The following is a 20,880-nucleotide window of genomic DNA, read 5'->3' as shown; positions in this document are numbered from 1 at the left end:
TCCGAATTTGGACAAAGCAAGGACAAAAAAATAATAATAATAATAAAATAAATCAGGCATAGAAAGCATAAAGGTTAACAAATTATCAGTGATGATGATAAGTAAAAAATTGGTACTTGTATTTTTATTTATGTAAAGTTTTGAGCAAATCAATCCTCTCTGCCCCTTTAACCACAGTGTTCCCATATACCTATGCCTTTACATGTTATTATATGACTTCTATTTTCAAGAAACGATTTGCACGATTTTCAAGAAACAAGTCTGTGTCTTATGCATTTAGAATTACTCATTACCAGCCAAATCTGTTCGGGTGAATCCATTTGGTTCTGAACTGTCTCCTGGGGATAAAAGAGGTAAGTGAAAAAGTGCAGGGAACTCTAGGAACAGAGTCATGTGGAAAGGAAGAGGTTCAGCAGGAAGGAGTGAGAACTGTGCTCTTAAAGTGGAATTTTTGATCATTCATGATAATCAAGAAAAAGATTGCAGAGACTTTTGTAAAACATTGGAATCTGAGTATCAATGTAAGACTTGACAATATTATCATCATCTTTGTGGGCATTGTTTCATCTATTTTGGTAATTAAAAGAATATTATACCACTTTTGTTGGTACTGCATTATCAACAAAATGATAATAATAATTTTCCAGTTCAATAGTCTTGTCACAAGCATCCTTTAAATAATATTGTTCTGAAATATTAAAGCTATTGAGTTACCAAATCCTTTTCTATTTTACTTTGCCCCAGGAACAATAAATTAATTTCTACAAATTACAGATTAATCAATTGCTATTTTGTTATAGCAAAATGCTTGGTAATTACTGCCTTCTGTTATATCTAAAAGTTTTATATTTTTTACCCGCACAAGTCAATAAGTGCTTACATAACATAAGATGGTATTAAAGGAAAATAGCCATCTACCATACAAACAACATTCTATCTATGATAAAAGCAACTAAGAAAATTAATTGTCATTTTGTGCTGAAAAGAAATGCCTAAACTTTATAAGTTCTAAGTGAAAAAATAACACCTCTCTTCTAATGGAAGTACAGTACATAAGGCATTTAATTGTTAACAAGAACAGCAAGAGTGCTTATTTATTTATTTCCAATACACTCAAGTCGAAGAACTCACTCTCTCTGCATGCCATATCAGAAATCCTGACGTCGGCAAGCACCTGGCGCAGGTTAATAAGTGGTTAGTAAGGCGCTAAGGTGTATCCTGGGGGAAGTTACAACAGAGTGGTTCCTCGCTGCCTTCTCTGGTGCACAATGTTACATGAGGAGAAATGCCTTCAGGGAAGTCTTGTAAGGGAAACTGGCCCCTTTTCAAGTGTTACAAACGTGGAGAAAACCCGGAAAACTCCACGTGGCCAGCCCATCCGAGCGTGGCGTGAACCCACGACCGAACTCCCAGTGTTTAGCAACAGAACCGCTTGGCCACTGGTGGGTGAAGAACTCTAGTGTTATTAAAATGAAAACTGAACAAAAGGATTCTGATTCTGAAACATCCTGCAGACATTATAAGCATAAAAATACAAAAAAAAAATATTAAATAAAAACATTAAAATTCTTTGAAATATATCCTCATCCTACACACCGGGGTGTATAAAATAAATCGAACTCACTTGTGCCTATTGACCGGTGTGAAATAAATAACTTCAATTCAACGAACGTTTTCTGGACGCCTTCCGTGTCCTTCTTCAGGTTAACTGCTGGATTCTATTATTTTTAAAAAACTGCGTTCCGATCTTTTAAGAACAAATTCAAATGAAGATAGTTCGAAAGCGCGATGACCATCGCGCATGCGCTATATCTGTCGTGCTCCTTGTCGTACTGTATCATATTCTTTTTAATCTTTTTATTCTTTTTTATCTTTGGGTCACATGATTTCATGTGTTATCGGACCCAAATAAATCTTTATGCATCCTCTTGTAATAAAGTTTGCCAAGCAAGCGAAAGAGTTATCTCGTCGCGTGAATTAATGCATGTTGTTTTAGTTTGCACTTTATGTATCTCTATCGCTTCCAGCCATTTGAGGTGTTCCATCCGAGTTGTTTTAGTTATTAGCGTGGCCCCCGCGAAGTCCACATTAATGCCCGGTTCAGAAGCGTACACTGCAAGCGACGTGGTAGCTCTGTTGTATCTTATATCCGCCTCGTGTTCTTTAACCCTGACTTCCATAGAGCGTTTCGTTGATCCTATGTAGATCAGATCCCTATTAAATCTCTCGTCCTTTATCGGGATTCGGTATACGCCTGCCATTCTATTCGGGTCCGATGGGTCCTTTCCGTTACGTAACAAAGTGTAAATGGTTGGGCCTCTCCTATAAGCAACGGTGACCTTACGTCTCCTTGCGATAGACGCGTATACGGATTTCAAGGTCGGGTTATATGTGATGGGTATTCTCTCCACCTCCGTATTTTGGTTGTTAGTTTGTGCCACTGCAGGTGCGTTTTGGCTCATTCGTGCTCTTTGGCGTTCCGCCATTCTTGGAATAATGTTGCGGTAGCCGTGTATATCCGCAATCTTCTCAATATGTTTCAACTCTTTCTTAAGCGCTTGTTGAGTGGAAGAGTGCGTGTATGCCCGTCTGACCAATGATCTAAATGCTGCTATTTTGTATTGGATCGGGTCGCATGAGTCACTCGGGATGTATGTGGGGCTTGCACATTGTTTGCGATACACAGAGGTATGGATGTTGTGCGAGTCAATCCTGATATCCACATCCAAAAAATGCACATTGGTATCACTATGTTGCTCAACTTCGATTGACAGACCATACGTGTTATCATTCATCTTTTCTACGAATTGCGCCAAGTTCGGTGTTGTCTTCCATACGATGATGACGTCATCTATATAACGTTTGTATAGTAGGATATCGTTGGTGAATCCCGGGAGTGTTTTGGATTCGAGTTGTCTCACCACCAACTCACACAAGTCCCCTGACAGTGGACTTCCCATCGGGACACCCCGCGATTGTGTGTATGTTACATTTTTAAATTGAAACACCGACCCGTAACACATGAGGTGCGCTAATTCCAACACATTCTGGTGAGGGCTGTGTCATTTACTTTCGTAAACAGGAAGTCTCGAAGTGCGCAAAAGCACGGTGGTACAGTACGACAAGGAGCACGACAGATATAGCGCATGCGCGATGGTCATCGCGCTTTCGAACTATCTTCATTTGAATTTGTTCTTAAAAGATCGGAACGCAGTTTTTTAAAAATAATAGAATCCAGCAGTTAACCTGAAGAAGGACACGGAAGGCGTCCAGAAAACGTTCGTTGAATTGAAGTTATTTATTTCACACCGGTCAATAGGCACAAGTGAGTTTGATTTATTTTATACACCCCGGTGTGTAGGATGATGATATGTTAATCAGTGATGCCGACTAACGATTACCGGAAGATAGTAGTAGGCCTAACTAAGGCAAGAGAAAGGCTGGATTTCCTGAACACATGCAAGAGAAACGGAGTGTTCCCAATGACAATATTTCGCATCCACCTACCGCCAGGCAATGAGAGCATAAAGAAGAAAGTCAGATGGATGTGTTTGAACAGGGCCATAAAGACGACCAAAAAATTAGTATTTTCCAGTCTAGCGAAACTAATACAAGTTGAAAACATATTATTCCAACAGGACCCCCGCCTTTTGGAGATGGAAAATAATAGAATCATAAACATGGCCGATAGACTTCGAATGAATCTAAGAAAGCGGTACAGCAAGAAACTGAATTGGATTTTAAGGTTCCAAATCCCTAAAGACCAAAGACAACATCAATGCCCGTACGTTGTGTGGGATAATTTACAAATCCCTGGATTTGTCAAGGATATTCTCAAGTTTGGGCCAACATTCGCACCGACACGTCCTAATGCAGAAACTTTCACATCCACGATACCGGATTTAGAGCTATTGATAAGAGGCCTCACCGACACGCAGAAAGAATACTACAGATGGGTAGCCACACTCAAAATTAAAAACAACAGGAGTTCCAAGGAACTTCTAGTTCTGAGAGAAAATATCAAACGCACGGTTAGATGGGCACGTCTGAACAAGGTCACGATCACCAGAGCAGACAAAACCAAGAACATAGTAATCATGAAAAGGGAAACATACGAGAAAGGGCTGAAGGAATACATAGACGCAACTCAATGCAATCAGGTTGGAAGTAACTGGGTAGAAAAACTACATTCACGAGTTAAGAGATTGTCGTGCTCGAAATTGGCCAAGAAGCTAGAACTAAAGAACATCACAATGGATACCCCGGACGTACCCAAATTATTTGCGTTCGCGAAAACGCACAAAGAAGGCCAACAGTTTCGTCCGGTTGTGGATAAAACCAAGGCTCCCACCCGTAAGTTGGAAAAAGCGATTCACAACATAATTGTTCCACACATGAGCGGATATCAGTTCACCATCTCTAATCCGGAAGAATTAATCATTCAGTTGAAACAGATCACCTCCCCAGCTTACATAACGGTGCTGGATTTTAAATCGTTGTATCCTTCCATCAAGATACCACCGTGCTTTTGCGCACTTCGAGACTTCCTGTTTACGAAAGTAAATGACACAGCCCTCCACCAGAATGTGTTGGAATTAGCGCACCTCATGTGTTACGGGTCGGTGTTTCAATTTAAAAATGTAACATACACACAATCGCGGGGTGTCCCGATGGGAAGTCCACTGTCAGGGGACTTGTGTGAGTTGGTGGTGAGACAACTCGAATCCAAAACACTCCCGGGATTCACCAACGATATCCTACTATACAGACGTTATATAGATGACGTCATCATCGTATGGAAGACAACACCGAACTTGGCGCAATTCGTAGAAAAGATGAATGATAACACGTATGGTCTGTCAATCGAAGTTGAGCAACATAGTGATACCAATGTGCATTTTTTGGATGTGGATATCAGGATTGACTCGCACAACATCCATACCTCTGTGTATCGCAAACAATGTGCAAGCCCCACATACATCCCGAGTGACTCATGCGACCCGATCCAATACAAAATAGCAGCATTTAGATCATTGGTCAGACGGGCATACACGCACTCTTCCACTCAACAAGCGCTTAAGAAAGAGTTGAAACATATTGAGAAGATTGCGGATATACACGGCTACCGCAACATTATTCCAAGAATGGCGGAACGCCAAAGAGCACGAATGAGCCAAAACGCACCTGCAGTGGCACAAACTAACAACCAAAATACGGAGGTGGAGAGAATACCCATCACATATAACCCGACCTTGAAATCCGTATACGCGTCTATCGCAAGGAGACGTAAGGTCACCGTTGCTTATAGGAGAGGCCCAACCATTTACACTTTGTTACGTAACGGAAAGGACCCATCGGACCCGAATAGAATGGCAGGCGTATACCGAATCCCGATAAAGGACGAGAGATTTAATAGGGATCTGATCTACATAGGATCAACGAAACGCTCTATGGAAGTCAGGGTTAAAGAACACGAGGCGGATATAAGATACAACAGAGCTACCACGTCGCTTGCAGTGTACGCTTCTGAACCGGGCATTAATGTGGACTTCGCGGGGGCCACGCTAATAACTAAAACGACTCGGATGGAACACCTCAAATGGCTGGAAGCGATAGAGATACATAAAGCGCAAACTAAAACAACATGCATTAATTCACGCGACGAGATAACTCTTTCGCTTGCTTGGCAAACTTTATTACAAGAGGATGCATAAAGATTTATTTGGGTCCGATAACACATGAAATCATGTGACCCAAAGATAAAAAAGAATAAAAAGATTAAAAAGAATATGATACAGTACGACAAGGAGCACGACAGATATAGCGCATGCGCGATGGTCATCGCGCTTTCGAACTATCTTCATTTGAATTTGTTCTTAAAAGATCGGAACGCAGTTTTTTAAAAATAATAGAATCCAGCAGTTAACCTGAAGAAGGACACGGAAGGCGTCCAGAAAACGTTCGTTGAATTGAAGTTATTTATTTCACACCGGTCAATAGGCACAAGTGAGTTCGATTTATTCTTTGAAATAAAGTTAAAAGTGCTTAAGCCAAAGAAGTTAAATTCAGGAAATAACAGTACTCAAAATCCATTTTGATTTATAAAAGAAATCTGGAAAATTGAGTTGTGAATGCTCAAGACAGTCTACCAAATGTCTGGAAATACTTGCTTCTCATATGAAGATGTTATAAATGTCCTGGCTCTTATTTTATTTTAGTTTGTTTTACATTTAATATATTGATATCAAAAATATTCTGTTTTAGAGATAAGTGAATATCACTCTTCTTGAATTTGAACATTAACCAGATCATGAATACTCTAATATCTCAAACATTTAATGAACAAAATCATTTTATCTACTCTATACATACATATATATATATAAAATATTTAGCTTAAAATTATGTGAGGTTCCATACCAAGTCCAAACCCATTAATTACTGTGCTAAAAATATCTTAAATAGAAAAATGTAATAAATGAACATGACACTAAAGTAAACAATGTGAGTCCAGAGTGCAACTCAGATATGTGTTAAGCAATAAATCAGAGTCATGCTGAAGAGTTCGAATTTTGACTCTGACGCTTGTATACAAATGATCAAAGTTAAACTGAGTTGGGAAATAAGGAGGTTTCACAAAAGGAAACTACTGAGTTTGCCTGTTAACATTCTAAAATGTCAGAATGGAGACCATAAAGATCAAAAATACACCTTTGTTTTGAATTTCCATCAACACCTCCCAGTCAGAGTCAAGGGATGGTGTCAATTTGAACACTGAAGAGCAATCTTTCTCGTGACACGATCCAATCATATTTCCATCTGGAAACAAGGGAGGAGACCAATTGGGAAACTACAAGAGAGAACCAGAACCAATCAGGGTAGGAAATTCGGGGATGAAATCCTTTAAAACCCCAAATTTCAAGGGCAAAGCACAGATTTCTGACATTTTGTACCATCCAAAGTGACCCGTGCACTCCTCTTCTCTTTGTGTGCCTTTGCACCTAATGAAGTTCTGCCGTTCCTGCCTGTGCTTTGCCGTTATCCTCCATCCACTATGCACGACACAACCCCGAAGCCCCAATGACTCAACGAGGTTCTAACAGCTACAAATTTGCATCCATGAACTCTTTATAGATCTTCATCAGAAGAGCATCTCCTGAAACACTTCGTAAGTCCTTCTTATATAAAATAAACAGGTTTTGTTTGTAAAGGTACCTGAGGCAGTATGCGTCCACCACTACCCATATACAGTTATAAACCCCTCGTACATTCTGATGCGAGTTTAACTAACTTCCCCTTTCTGGGTCAGCAAACCTCACAATCATCACAACACTTTTTCTGTCAAAAAAAAAAAAAAAAATGGTGACACCAGAAACTGATAAATCATCACAAAATTTGTGAACAAGTTGCTGAAACAAGCGAAGTGAGGGGGAGTTGGGTTGCCCCATGGAGATTTAGCAAAGGAAGTGAAGCAAGCAAGGTTAGGAGTGAAGAGAGTGGAGGGTTGGCCAGTTATCTACAAATTCTATTATTATTTAGTGGTATCATATAATAGCGGGTGAAGCCACTTGTTCATAAATAATAATACAATTTGTAGCTGAGTGCCACATTAAATAAATTATTAACTTGTTTTATTTATTTTAATACATTAATAAATTAATAAAGTAAAACAAAAAGTAAAAAAAAAAACTTTACTAAATTCTAAGAAACGAAACTTAAAATTTGAATTTTGAGGTATTTTCTTTGTAGAAACTGTTATCTTAATTACTATAGATTAATCAATAATTGTTTTAATATATTTAAAGATTGTTTTCATTCTCATCTACTGCAGATTTTTATTTAAGAAAAGAAGCACTCAAAGCAATCAAACACATTCAAGATCTATTGTGCTTCTATTCTTGTCACAAATTCAACCAGAGGTGCCAAAGAGGTCTTATACTCTGTCTGTACTTATGACACAATATCGGAAGTGTTTATAGTATTAAAATTTAGTTTTTTAACAACATTACATTTGAGATTTAAAATAATTTCTTGTATTCAAATATTCACCAATCTCTAGTCGTAAAAAGACTAGAGATCAGTGAATATTTCTAAGGTAAACTGTTCTATTCTTTCTTTTTAACTTAAGATTTTTGAATTCGTAGAAATGGGCACAAGTCTGAAAGCTTTTGAACTATTTTTTCTATGAATTTATATTCTTCAAATAAAGTAAGTTATTATTTTGAAAAATTTTTATAGTGTAATCTTACAGACGGCCAGATAGCCAAGCAACTAAAGTGCAACCTACCACTCCGAGGACCTGAAATCAGATATGGACAGGTCGAAAAACCTCAGGAATATTTTGGAAGGTTGTTCATCCAGAAATGTCGTGCTCTGTCCCTCACCACCCAACATCCCAATTGTGAGCCTGTCCAAACTGATAAAGGATTTGCTAAAAAAGACCCTCTTAGCACCCAGGAGGAGGAAAGAGTTATAAGACTACACATTTTTTTTAAGTAGATATACACTGGTATTCCAAGAGTTAATCTTATTGTTTCTTCTTTTATTTTTCTTTTATCTTAATTAATATATGGACAAGTGTTAATAGGAAGTGATAAAGTGCATATTTACCGACTACAGTCTCTCTATTACTATAATTGCTAGTATTTATAAATTGCAGTTTGATAAAAGAACTAAAATCTTTTCAAATACACACTGTGAAATACACTTCTTTACTTTTATTTTAAACAAAAAGTGCTAATGAAGATTGCTGAAGAACCTTTTATAACAGTCTCAATGATAACAAACAAAAAAATAGGGGTACATTCTTTTGACTGTCTATTAAACTTAATAACGTCAGAATAAGTTTTAAAATACAGACACTAGAACAATAAAAAAAAAACACAACCCTAGCATAAATGATTGTAAGAATGAGTTATTTTCTTTGTTAAAAGAAATACACGTGAAACCAAAATAAAAATGAAAAAGGTAAATTGTAATTTAGGTAAAAGTTATTAGCTACAGGTTCTTTTAGGATGCCAGTATATTTTCTGTCCCAACAGATGGAAATAATCATATGAGCGAGCAATAGTGTACAAAAATTCCCTGACTCATATATAGCTTGCAACAAAGGGAAAATAATTAAAACTAATCTTATACTATTACAAACACGAATAAAAACTGAAAATTAAAACTAATATTAAACTAAAGGAGGAGAATAAAGGACAGGTAAGAAAATGTAAGAAGTTAGGAAAGGGGGTACCCAGCGTTGGTCTTTGAGGTCTTCGAAGAATCGGTCTCTTTTATAATGTCCTTGGCGAGGGTCTTACACAAAATATGTAGAGGGGGTTCTCTTCTTCCTTTCAGTTCATTCGCTTGTCGACCATTCAGATGCCAAAATTCACAGTTAATTCTCATGAATCGATCACAAACAAAATGGATCAATCACAACGAATTCTTTAGTCCGTCTATGAAATGCTACTCTTTCTCTTCTGCATGCTGCCAGAACGCACCAGAAGCTCCTCTCACTCCCCTCTTTCTTGAGTCCGAATCCTTTTTGTTCTCTCATTCACGACCCTCCTGCCCTCTAGTTTTGTACTCGACCCCTCAGGGGTTGTGCACCCTTTCTTTGTTTTAGGGGATATACGATGACCATATAAGGAAAGGAATTTCGGAGAGACATTCCAAAGAGGAAAAACAATAGGTAAAGAAAAAAAAGGGGATAAAAGCGTGAGGAAGTGAAATTAAAAATAATAATAAAATATAAACTATATACAAACATATGGCGTACAGCCACATGGTAATAGAAAAAAGTATGTAATCTGATTTGGAAGAAATACTTTAATGTCAATTGTAGAAAACAATACAATTAACATTAAAGTGCTAGTTATAACAGAAACAGCAATGCTCAATCTGAATAATCTAATGCACTTTCCTTTGCAACTATCCAAAATGTGAAAATATATATTAGATCAGTAAATTTTACATATAAGTGTAAATCTAAAGTTAAATAAATTAGTAAAAAGTAGTGCAAAAAATAGTTAGCCTGTGGTTAGATTTACTTTTATTGTTCTTTTAAATAACTGTTATTGAAAACATTTTTATTTATACACAAACAATACTTCGAAAACCTTTAATATGCAGTAAAAATTATCACCAACAATCTAACGTTTTCAGTCAACTTTATTGACCCTCCTCAGGATCGAACAAAAACCGTTATTTCAAAAAAAATTCTATTGCCAAACATATAATTTAGAACGTTTTAAAGGGACCTCCCATGGCCCTGCAAACTATAGGATGGCAGCATTCAGAGCGCTGCTTAAAAGAGCGTACACGCACTGTAGCAAGGTGCAAGACGCAAGAAAGGAAGTGGATTACATCACGAGGCTAGCAAAAGGAGTAGGAATAAAGAAAAGTAGAGTAAAGGCTTCAGTACAGGAAGCAGAAAAAGGAAGCAACGAATATAAGGGGATGAGAAAAGAAGAAGAATTAACCATAATGGAGTATAGGGCACAATTAAGCAACATATACAGGAAAATAGAAATAGAGAAAAATAAGAAAACAGCCTATAAGAGGAACCCTGCTATATTTCAGTTGCTAAGAAATGACAAAGCACCCATAGACAGAAAGATGGTTCCAGGCATTTACAGAATACTGGTGCAGGACGAAAGGTAAAAAAAAAAAGAACTATATTATATAGGGGCCACAAAACGATCACTGGCAATAAGATTAGAAGAGCATAAAAGGAACATAAGGTACGGGCAACCCATTACGACATTAGCAAATTATGCGACTGTAGATCCATCGGAGGTGTCGATCAATTGGGACGGTGCAGAAATTATACAAAAAGTAGCAAATAGAAGACAGCTTAAGTATACGGAGGCTTGGCATATTTGTAAATACAGTGAAAAAGAGCAAAGTATTAATTTTAGAGAATCCTGTAGGGTCCCATCGGCTTGGAAAGCGGCCGATATGCATCTATAAAAAAGAGCAAACCGAGTTTGCGCGGCTTTGGTTTTTTAAAACGTTCTAAATTATATGTTTGGCAATAGAATTTTTTTGAAATAACGGTTCTTGTTTGATCCTGAAAAGGGTCAATAAAGTTGACCGAAAACGTTAGATTGTTGGTGATAATTTTTACCGCATATTAAAGGTTTTTGAAGTATTGTTTCTGTATCATTTTTGATTATGTTTTAAAATATTCCATTTAAATTTATTTGTAAATCAAACATGGCATTAAAACAAAAACCTTAAATCTGAACTATTCGGTCTAATGGAGCCTTAATTATATAACAGGCAAAGGTATTTTTGTTGATAAATTTTAAGATTGTTATTGTATCATCAAAACTATTAAGGTACAATGAGAGAATCATATATATTAGTTCTATTCTTTAAATTCATGGATTTGCGCTATCGTTATATAAATTTTTGCTCCAAGGGTAAATGCACGTGTCCATCCTAATTCCATAACAATTCATTTCCAAATACATAAAGGTGGATCAATAAATAACCAGCTTAAAGCAACAGCATGGAGGGTTGCCCTGACTGGTTATTTATTTATCCACATTTATATTTGAATATTATAATTTATCTTAATTAATTTAGTTTAATTTATTATACATTCTGTTATTTTATTTTGAATTATTAACAATATTACTTTTCATACCTTTAAATCTTGAATGTGTAATGATATTTTATAGTTAACATGCTATTTTTAATTAGTCATTAACATCCTTTGATAAGAATCAACAGATATTAATACACCCATTTTTTTTTCTAATTTTTAGTTGTTATTATGGTTATTTTAACAATTAAATTCTTTATTAATAACTTCTTTAATGTCTTAAGTTTATGCTGTTATTGTTAGAAAACATTTAAACCCGATTATATTTTTATCTGTTGCAATAATTTGTTTTAATATATATTTTAATGGCTTTCATTAATTGTTCGTCGTATCGAGGTGCAAATATTGTCTTCGAGACATTGCCCGTATTTTAAAATAAATGTTTCATAACTGTGTTTGGTGCCATTTGTTCTCGTGTAATATTTAACACTGAGATTTTTTTGTATTATTTTTTCATCAACAAACTTAACATATAATATTTTATATTTTACCACTTTAAAATATGTATATACTGTATACACTTTCTGTATTTACTAATACTTAAATCTAAAAAATCTTTTAATATTTTGAAACTTCTCCAATTGAAATTCCCTGTTCCGTTATTCACGAATAAATGAATTTTTACAGAATTTGTACATTTATTTTTTCACATCAATAAATTATATCATATAAACTTTAGAAAAAAAAACTTAATTTGGATTTAAAAAAAGAATATTTATTTATATAATAAAATCTCATTTTTTCAAAATTATAATTAGAAAATTTTCTTATGTAATTAAGTTACGCCATTATCTAGGGAAAAAAAAAAAAAAACACAACAAATTTAAATCTGTTTTATAATTCAAAACAAATTAGAAAATATCTTTAATAGTGTAATTCATAATTAAATTTTTGTATAAGTATCCCTCGATGATTATATTTTGATTACGTTCGTTGAGATGAAATAAATTTTAAATTATTATTACGCTCAGTAAATTTAAAGTTAATTTAGCTAAAATAATATTTGAAATTTTTTCTTAATTTAATGATACATTTAATAGATATTTTGTAAACGTTAAGTTTTATGAAAAAACAAAAATAATAAATGATGCAATTACATCTCAAAAACTTCTTTCGTGTCAATCTTACCTTAATAAATATATTAAAATTCTTTAAAATTAATTTAATAATATTATTATAACTGTACGATTATCATGAAAAACATCCCCGGAAATAAATTTTGATTAATTAAATATAAAAACTCGACATTAAATTTACGCTGGAAAAAAATAAAGTAAACTAATATTTGACAAGTAAATAATTATGTACAATGTCTTTAAATTAAAAAGAAAGGAAAAAATACTATTATAACGATGACTTAAAAATAAAAAATTTTAAGTAAAATTGCTAAATACATTTTAAAGATTCATGTTAGATTTTTTGTTTTTAATTTTTTCTACCGTACGGCCAATAAGAGGGACCTAAATCTTCCTGCAGCTGGATATATATTAGTAAATAACACCGACAAAACCTTCAGAAATATACCAGCAAATATACTTTAAATAAGAGGGACTTTCCATACTCGTCGTGGGTTTAACCTTGACAGTCATACCATAATAGAATGGCTGGATGATGAGGGACAAGCCCAAACATATCCAGGAGAGATTACTCACGATAATATCCTAAGATTGCTGAATTACACATGATAATATCCTGATGTGTTAACTGCCTCAGCTGTCGAGACATTGATATCTGTTTGAAATTGCCGATCAATAAAACCTAACATTAAATTTCAGGATGTTTTATAATTCACCATAAATAAGATGTTTTTCATGTTTGGTATTGGTTATGTAAATTAAATATGAGAATTAAGTATAATTATTACAGAATAAAAATGTTACCTCACAAGATGCTGGACCACTATAATAACTAGGAATAATCTTGAATGTTACACTGCCTCTTGCATCTCTCTGAAATATTAATTAAATCTTAGATGATGAAATTGTTAAATTATAATATATGTATATGTATTTAATATTTTATGATAATAACTATTAGCAGAATATAATGCTATTACTATTTTTTTTTTAAATATTAATGTTTTATAATAATTATTTGTACAAAAATGCATACTTTCAGGTAGCCAAATGTTTAAATATTTTTCACAAAGGAACATTTTCATTCTATTTTGGGGCAGCTTCAGCTTCTTAACGTACACAAGTTCTAATCGAATTTCAACATTTTTCACATATCAAACAATATTTCAAAATGATACATTTTTGAACTTTCTCGTTTTTGATGGGTTTAGCAATAATTCAAACCATACATTTTCACTCGAATTTGTTAAAATGAAATCTGACCAATCAGCAGTATTAACATTGCTTCCCAGTTCAGCTAAAAGTGTTAATTTTCACACTTATATCACACTTCCTCCTTCATTCTTCTGTCTAGCAATTGTGGCTAATAGCCACACGTGCTATATAGCCTGATAATACGGCAGATCATTTGGCTTTAAAAAATTCATATTTTTTATTTATGAGTTTTTGTATTATCCATATTTTAAAATTCTTTATTATTTTCTATCACCACGAGTCATTTTTCTTTCTCATTCAGACAGTTAATCTTAAATCAAATATCTAACTGCCAGATTTATTTGGCTACGTTTAAGTTAGAAATTTAACTAATTCATATATAATTTATTTAAAGATCATCTAAATCTGGTAATTAAGTATATTGTTTAATGTTAGTAAATCAGAACAGATGAGTTTATGTCTGCAGACAATCATAGAATTCACATCATAGCGAATCCCAGAATTCCATTTATTTCATTAAAACAAAATACTTTTTATTTTTTTTGTTTTAATATATAGTATTAATAATAATATTTCTATTAATTAGGAATAATTTTTTTAAATTTTGTAATGTAAAGCACTGTGGAAGAGTAAAAAGTTAGGGGCGAAATAAAACAAGAAAAAATTCAGCTATGAGTTGCTAAACTTTTCCGGCAGATCATAAACATTTGGTGGCACCATCTCTTATCATATTTTAATAAAAAACCCTTTTATATTTTTAACTATTATAAAATGGCAGAGCTTAATTTTCAGGGTAAGGATAGATTTCATAAAAAATTGTAAGTGCTAATAACGAGTAAAATAGTCATTAAGTCCAACTCTACTGAAGACACATACGAACCCCTTTATCTCCACACTCCCTGACTGTTAACCACCAAAATCTAACAGCATCAATCCCCCTAATAAACAAATCTCCATGCAAAATTTCAGAAATTTTCAACAAAAAGCACAGGGGTTATTGAACTTCACACAGGGTGAACAAAATCGTGCCCCACACACACAAACATCCATACATATACATATTACCCCCATATTATTTTGCATTTCTCAACATTTCAAGATGTCTTGAGTCCAAAAGTGTAAAAATCCTAGGGGTCATTTTTTGACTGATCACCATACTTTCCCTCTGTTATAGATATAACAGCCCGGAATATAAAAAGATATTATAGAAGTCTTCCAAAAAGTGTTATGTTACTATATGGGATTCATTTAATCCCATTATCTTTGTTCTGTTTATGTCTGCTAATATGTACAGACTTAAATGTCAGATTTTCTATTACTGGTTAACTGGAAGTTCCACAAACCACAACAATCACTAGAATTTGTTTCCCATTAGAATAAGAAAGCAATCCTCACATTGATATAAAAATGTATAATTGTCTGAATATAAATATCAATTCTTTATTACACAAATGTTCTTTGACAATGTTTTTAAACAACATGGGACTATATTTTATAAAACTTTAACAACATTAAACACCATCCTAGGCTGAAAAAGAACTTTTAACTTTGAAATTTTTATCATTACATATAAATTATTATTTAAAAATACATTACTGTTTATTTAATGCAAATATAAATGAGTTGTTATTATATATTATATTTAACATATGAACTTAATTTATGGCCAAATGATCTACTAGGTTATCAGGCTATGGTAAGGATAATTTTAATAATTACGTATAAAGTAATTTGACTAGACGTGTGGCCAATTCTTTTATTCTAAACCTTTATAAATTAAAATTAAAAATTTATTTATTTATAATTAATAAATTTATCACAAGATGGTAGTTTAACCAAGTACAGCTAGTCAAATTTCTTTAAACACTGACACTCACAAAAACCCACCTTCCTTACTTATTCCAGCAATGTTTATCCGAAATTACAAACATTTTTGGCCACATTTAGAGGCTTTCTTCAAGTAAAAAGCTGTTCCATACATCAAACATTCAAAAAATCTTTTTAAATTTTGACAGTTTGATAGACGGAACAGCTTTTTACTTAAAATGGCCGCTAAATAAAGCCAAAAATGTTTACAATTCAGAATAAACTTTGCGAGAATGAGTAAAAAAGATTTTTTTGGTGATTGCCAGTGTTTATTGAAAAGTTTCAGTTTATTAATTAACAAATTACTTTATGTTTAATGATTAACATTAGTCTTAATAAAGCCTATGATCTGGCAGATTGTTTGATTTTAATTAAAATTCAGGTTAGTGGATTGAATGTTTATATATATGAACCTATTTATTTTTAGCCAATACCCATACAACACAAAACTTTAATTCAATCTTTTAGGTTTGATAAATTCGTTCATAAAGCTGACCACTTATGGCCAGCAGCAGAATGATCTACAGATGAAACCCAAGTTCTACTTCTGTTATGGTACAAAAAATATAGTTCAGTGTATTTTTACTTAAGTTTTGTAAAAAGTAAGTACATTTAACACAAATTTTTCAAAAAATATTTTGAATAAATTTACTCACCAGCATTTTTTGAAGCGTATCTACTGATTGATTAGCAACACTAACATCATTAATTTCTTTGATTTCATCTCCCACATGGAGAGTGGCTAATAAAAAAAAATGAATCATTAATTTAATTATTTGAAATTAAAATATGAAATGCATTAATATATATTTGCACATAATTTAAAATTTGTCATTTTATCTAAATTCTAACTGAATCTCAATCTATTCAATACAATAGACAATGTTACCAAGGGTTTGATTCCATTCATTTACTTAAAAAATTAACTAAGTTTACCATATTTTATCATTTGAAGAAAAACTTTATTATAATAATCTTAATCGTAAATAAAACTGAAATTTAAATAGTATTAAACAGACAAGTTTACTTTATGAAATGATTTGTTGATCATCATAAATATTGGGCTCATAGAGACGATCCAAAGTTTCCTTGACAATTTTAGTGGTGTGCCTCTTGTATATAATGTCATCCAAATGTTCTGCCAGTCTTTTAGTTAACATTCTTGCAGTAGTACTTATATACAGGTGTTAATACACAATACACAATATATAATGTGTTAATATAAACACACACACACACACACATATATATATATATATATATATATATCCTTTCACATACCTCAGGAACACAACTTTTTTCCTTATGAAGTAAACCTTTTAATAGCTGCTACTCATCCACCATAATATGCAAAAAACAGTTAAAAATTTCCAGGGTGATGGCACAATGAAATAATAAAAACATATTACTTAACACATTGGCCAGGATGACATTAATATTTAAAAAGATAAAAGAAGGGGGGAAAAAACAAAAAAAGCCAGGAGCTTTATTGGGAAAAAACAATTGTGTTCCTGAGGTGTATGAAAGGACATAATGAAGACATTTATTGTTCCTTCTATGTTTCAAATAGTATCTCTAGGGTTCCATACACAACATTTTCCTTAAATATAATCTCTCATACTTTGGGCATCAGTGTCTATTGTTAACACAAGAATCTGCATAAAGATGGCAAAGTTAAAATAAGCAGAATATACTTGTGTCTTCTAAAAAGTTTTATAAGATAATGAAATTGGGCTTAGTGTAAAAATTTTCTTTGTTGACAGCCATGGTAGAAACTGGGAATAAAGTCCTTAATACCATACAGTTAATGTGATCCTATATATTTATTCTTCAATAATATAGATCAGTGATTCTCAAACTTTTTCGATCCACTGCTCCCTTTGTTTCGTAAAGTTATACCCAACGCCCCTAATTCATTTTCTCTTGTGTGAGAAAGGATTGGAAATATTCTTAGGAAAATTTTCTATGAATCTCACACTTTGTGCCCTTACCGTACATTGTTCTCAACATCTGGAAACCATTAAACACAATGTTTCCTCTTATCCGTTTAACAGAGGAAAGAGAACGGCTGTCAGTGACCCTAACTTTTGCCTTTGATCACCGTTCAGTGCCCTGTCTCCAGTGCCTCCCTAGATTTACTCACCGCCCACAAGGGGGCATTATCGCCCACTTTGAGAAACGCTGATATAGATTAAGAAATCTATATGCTTGTCATAAACAATAAATAGACAGTAATAAAAAAAAGTATGATTAAATAAAGAAAAAGAACTGTATGACTTATAACACAAAATATAACAAGTTAGATACAATAGGATTCCTCAAACAATTTGTGAAGATGTATATGGAGACTTATCACACTGTTATTAGGAACATCACAATGACACTTTGATGTTTGATAAGTAACTTTTATTACTAGCATGCATTTTGGTCATGAATACAATGGTAACTACAACAGATATAAACATTTAATTAAAATTTATATCTGTTGTAGTTACCATTATATTCATATACGTCTGAAAAGGGTCTTTGTGACCGAATGCATACCAGTAACAAAGGTTACTTATCAAACATCAAAGTGTCATTGTAATGTTCCTAATACCAGTGTGATAAATCTCCACAAATTAACTGTTTGGGGAATTCTATTGTGAATACATTTTAAACAAGAAGCTTTAATTGAAAGAATAATAGGTTAGAATTAGAAGTTTTTTTTTTGAGGAAAGTAATGATTAACAGTATTAGCATCTCTTTACAATTTCAAAGTGAAGTTAATAAAACTAACAGTCATTTCAATTAAACTTTTTATATCAGTGAATTTTCTTAATTGGCAAAAAATCCAGAACAAATACATGATTAAAAAGTTCTCTGAAACACTAAAAAACAAGAGAACACATTAATTTGTTTTTTTTTTAACGTACCTCAGAAACATGAGAAAATCAAATGACAGAGTCAATCTCTCTTCATTTTTTCTTCTTTGAAGTGTATTAGAAAATTTTCTAATTATATATTTGTCCTGGATTTTTTACCACAATGTATTTTTACATTGTGCCTCCAACAGAGATCATTTTTAGTATATTTTACACACTGAGGCAGAGAAGAGCCTCAAAATAAAGGCTAACTTTGCTGTTTGACTTTTTTCCCCAAGATGTGTAAAGAAAACAAATTATAAAGAAAGTCTTTTTAATGGTTTTTTAAAATATTTTAGAGAACTTTTAAAAAGTTTATTTTTAATATTATAAAGTATCAAAATTATCAATCATATTTTAAATGACAGAATATATAAAATAAGCTTTGTTGACAATGGAACTTAAATTGCTATTCCAATATTTATTCTGTTATATTTGCTTGAAATTTTAGTATTAATTTTGGAATAAAAAACAAATGCAATAATCAACGAATATAATCTTTTTTAAAATTACTTTTAAATTCATGAACAAATCATTTAGATAATTACACAAATTTTATCTTAAACAGAAATGAATTTTAACATCAATTATTAAGTCGTATTAGAAATTAATTACCTTGTCTATGTATCATTCCACCATGCATTATACGAGCTACTAGACATCTTCCCTCTTCATCCAATTTCAGGGTAATTCCCTAAAAAATAAAACCAGAAATGTAATGTAATACAACACATAAAGTTCTCTGTATTTTGCATTGTAACATTCAGTGGAAAATCAATGTATATGGAGAGAAATAACAGGGAAATGAGAGAAGACAGATATTGCTTGCTTGAATAGAGTAAGTGATGACAAAAGAAAATTGGACAGAACAGGGTGAACTCAGAGATGTAGAGAGAGATGTATCAGTCTGATAAAAAAATTCATACAGTGTATTACTTTGTTAAATGAATTTAACAATGTAACAAACACACTATCTGTTTGATTAGTGGTTAGGACAGTGCAATCAATCAATCAATCAATCAAATCAATCCTTTTATTGCCATACAAAGTACAGGCCCGGTACTGCAGAGCACAACCGGTATTAGGATAGTGCACATTTTTACATAAATTTGATATCACGCTATCCCAAACAGATCCATAACTTGCTATATCAGTATCGGTCCGACCATAAATGTGTTATGTTTGTAGGAAATGAAGACAAAGGTCTTTTTGGTCCATACTTTTTCATTATTATTTTTATTTTCTACAAACCTTTGTCTTTATTAATATAATAGTCTTAATTTGTGTGTGTGTGTGTGTGTGTGTGTGTGTGTGTGCGTGTGAATTCCTTATAACTCACATTGTCTTTGTCCAATCCAGATGTAAAGAAATTTATGTTTCATCCATGAGGTGTTGCTAGTTTCAGCTTAGTTACGATGCTTATGTTGCAGTGACATTGTTTATCTTAATAATAGTTACACTGCATTGCTTTTACAACAAATTAAAAAAGAAATCTTTCCATACCGACAAGGTGATATTCTATTATTGATGTTCTACTTTCTCATAGGTAGTAGTCCATCATGCTTGACATGGAGAATTTCTCTAGTTCTTACGTTATAATAACAGCGTAAATTCAAAATGTTCCCATTTAAAATTCAACTATAAAGAAATGGAACAAATCAAACAATCTATCCAAAAGAAAACTATTTTCACTATTTACATTTGTCTCGATATAAATGTGCAATAAAAATAGATAAAATTCTATTTAAAACATTTATATAAAAAAAAACAAAGAAAGCATATCATATAATATGATATAACAAGAATTCTTTGACAAATAACATATATCAAACACTGGAATTATTGATTGTATTTAAGATGGATAGCAACAACAAAATATTCTGTCATTAAATCTTTCAAAAATCTAGTTTCAACATTTCCTCCGGCAAGTCTAATAAAAAAAAAAAAAAACAAATTTAAATTTATTTGAGTTGAAAAGTTAAATGATTAAAGTGTTCTTCCTTGTAACTTGTATAACTGATGATGATCTATCAATTTTAAAAAATGTTTGTCAAGTTAATAAAATTTAGAAAAAAACAATTTACAATTACAGGAGCCTATAACAATAGGATATTATTTAGAAGTAAGAAAAACAAAATATCTGATGAACGGGGACATATCCAGGGAGTGCTTATGGTGCTGCAGCACCCCAAAGCAATCAATTTTTGTTACTTTAAAA

General features: G+C 32.7%; 1 protein-coding gene across 5 annotated transcripts in view; it reads right to left on the bottom strand.

Moving 5' to 3' along the window:
• LOC136986141 (peripheral plasma membrane protein CASK-like) overlaps positions 1-20,880 on the bottom strand; it is a 108,167-nt gene that overhangs the window by 39,300 nt on the left and 47,987 nt on the right. For all 5 annotated transcript variants that reach the window (XM_067283615.1, XM_067283612.1, XM_067283614.1 and 2 more), the window contains exons 14-16: positions 19,278-19,357; positions 16,416-16,501; positions 13,483-13,551 (exon numbers count right to left, since the gene is read on the bottom strand). In XM_067283615.1, coding sequence (XP_067139716.1) covers positions 13,483-13,551; positions 16,416-16,501; positions 19,278-19,357 — 235 coding nt within the window. The remainder of the gene's footprint in view (positions 1-13,482; positions 13,552-16,415; positions 16,502-19,277; positions 19,358-20,880) is intronic.

The sequence above is a fragment of the Centruroides vittatus genome, unplaced genomic scaffold (assembly GCF_030686945.1).
Source record: "Centruroides vittatus isolate TY-2023 unplaced genomic scaffold, ASM3068694v2 scaffold_1014, whole genome shotgun sequence".
In the NCBI taxonomy this organism is placed as follows: domain Eukaryota; kingdom Metazoa; phylum Arthropoda; class Arachnida; order Scorpiones; family Buthidae; genus Centruroides; species Centruroides vittatus.
This window is presented reverse-complemented; position numbering and strand designations above follow the sequence as displayed.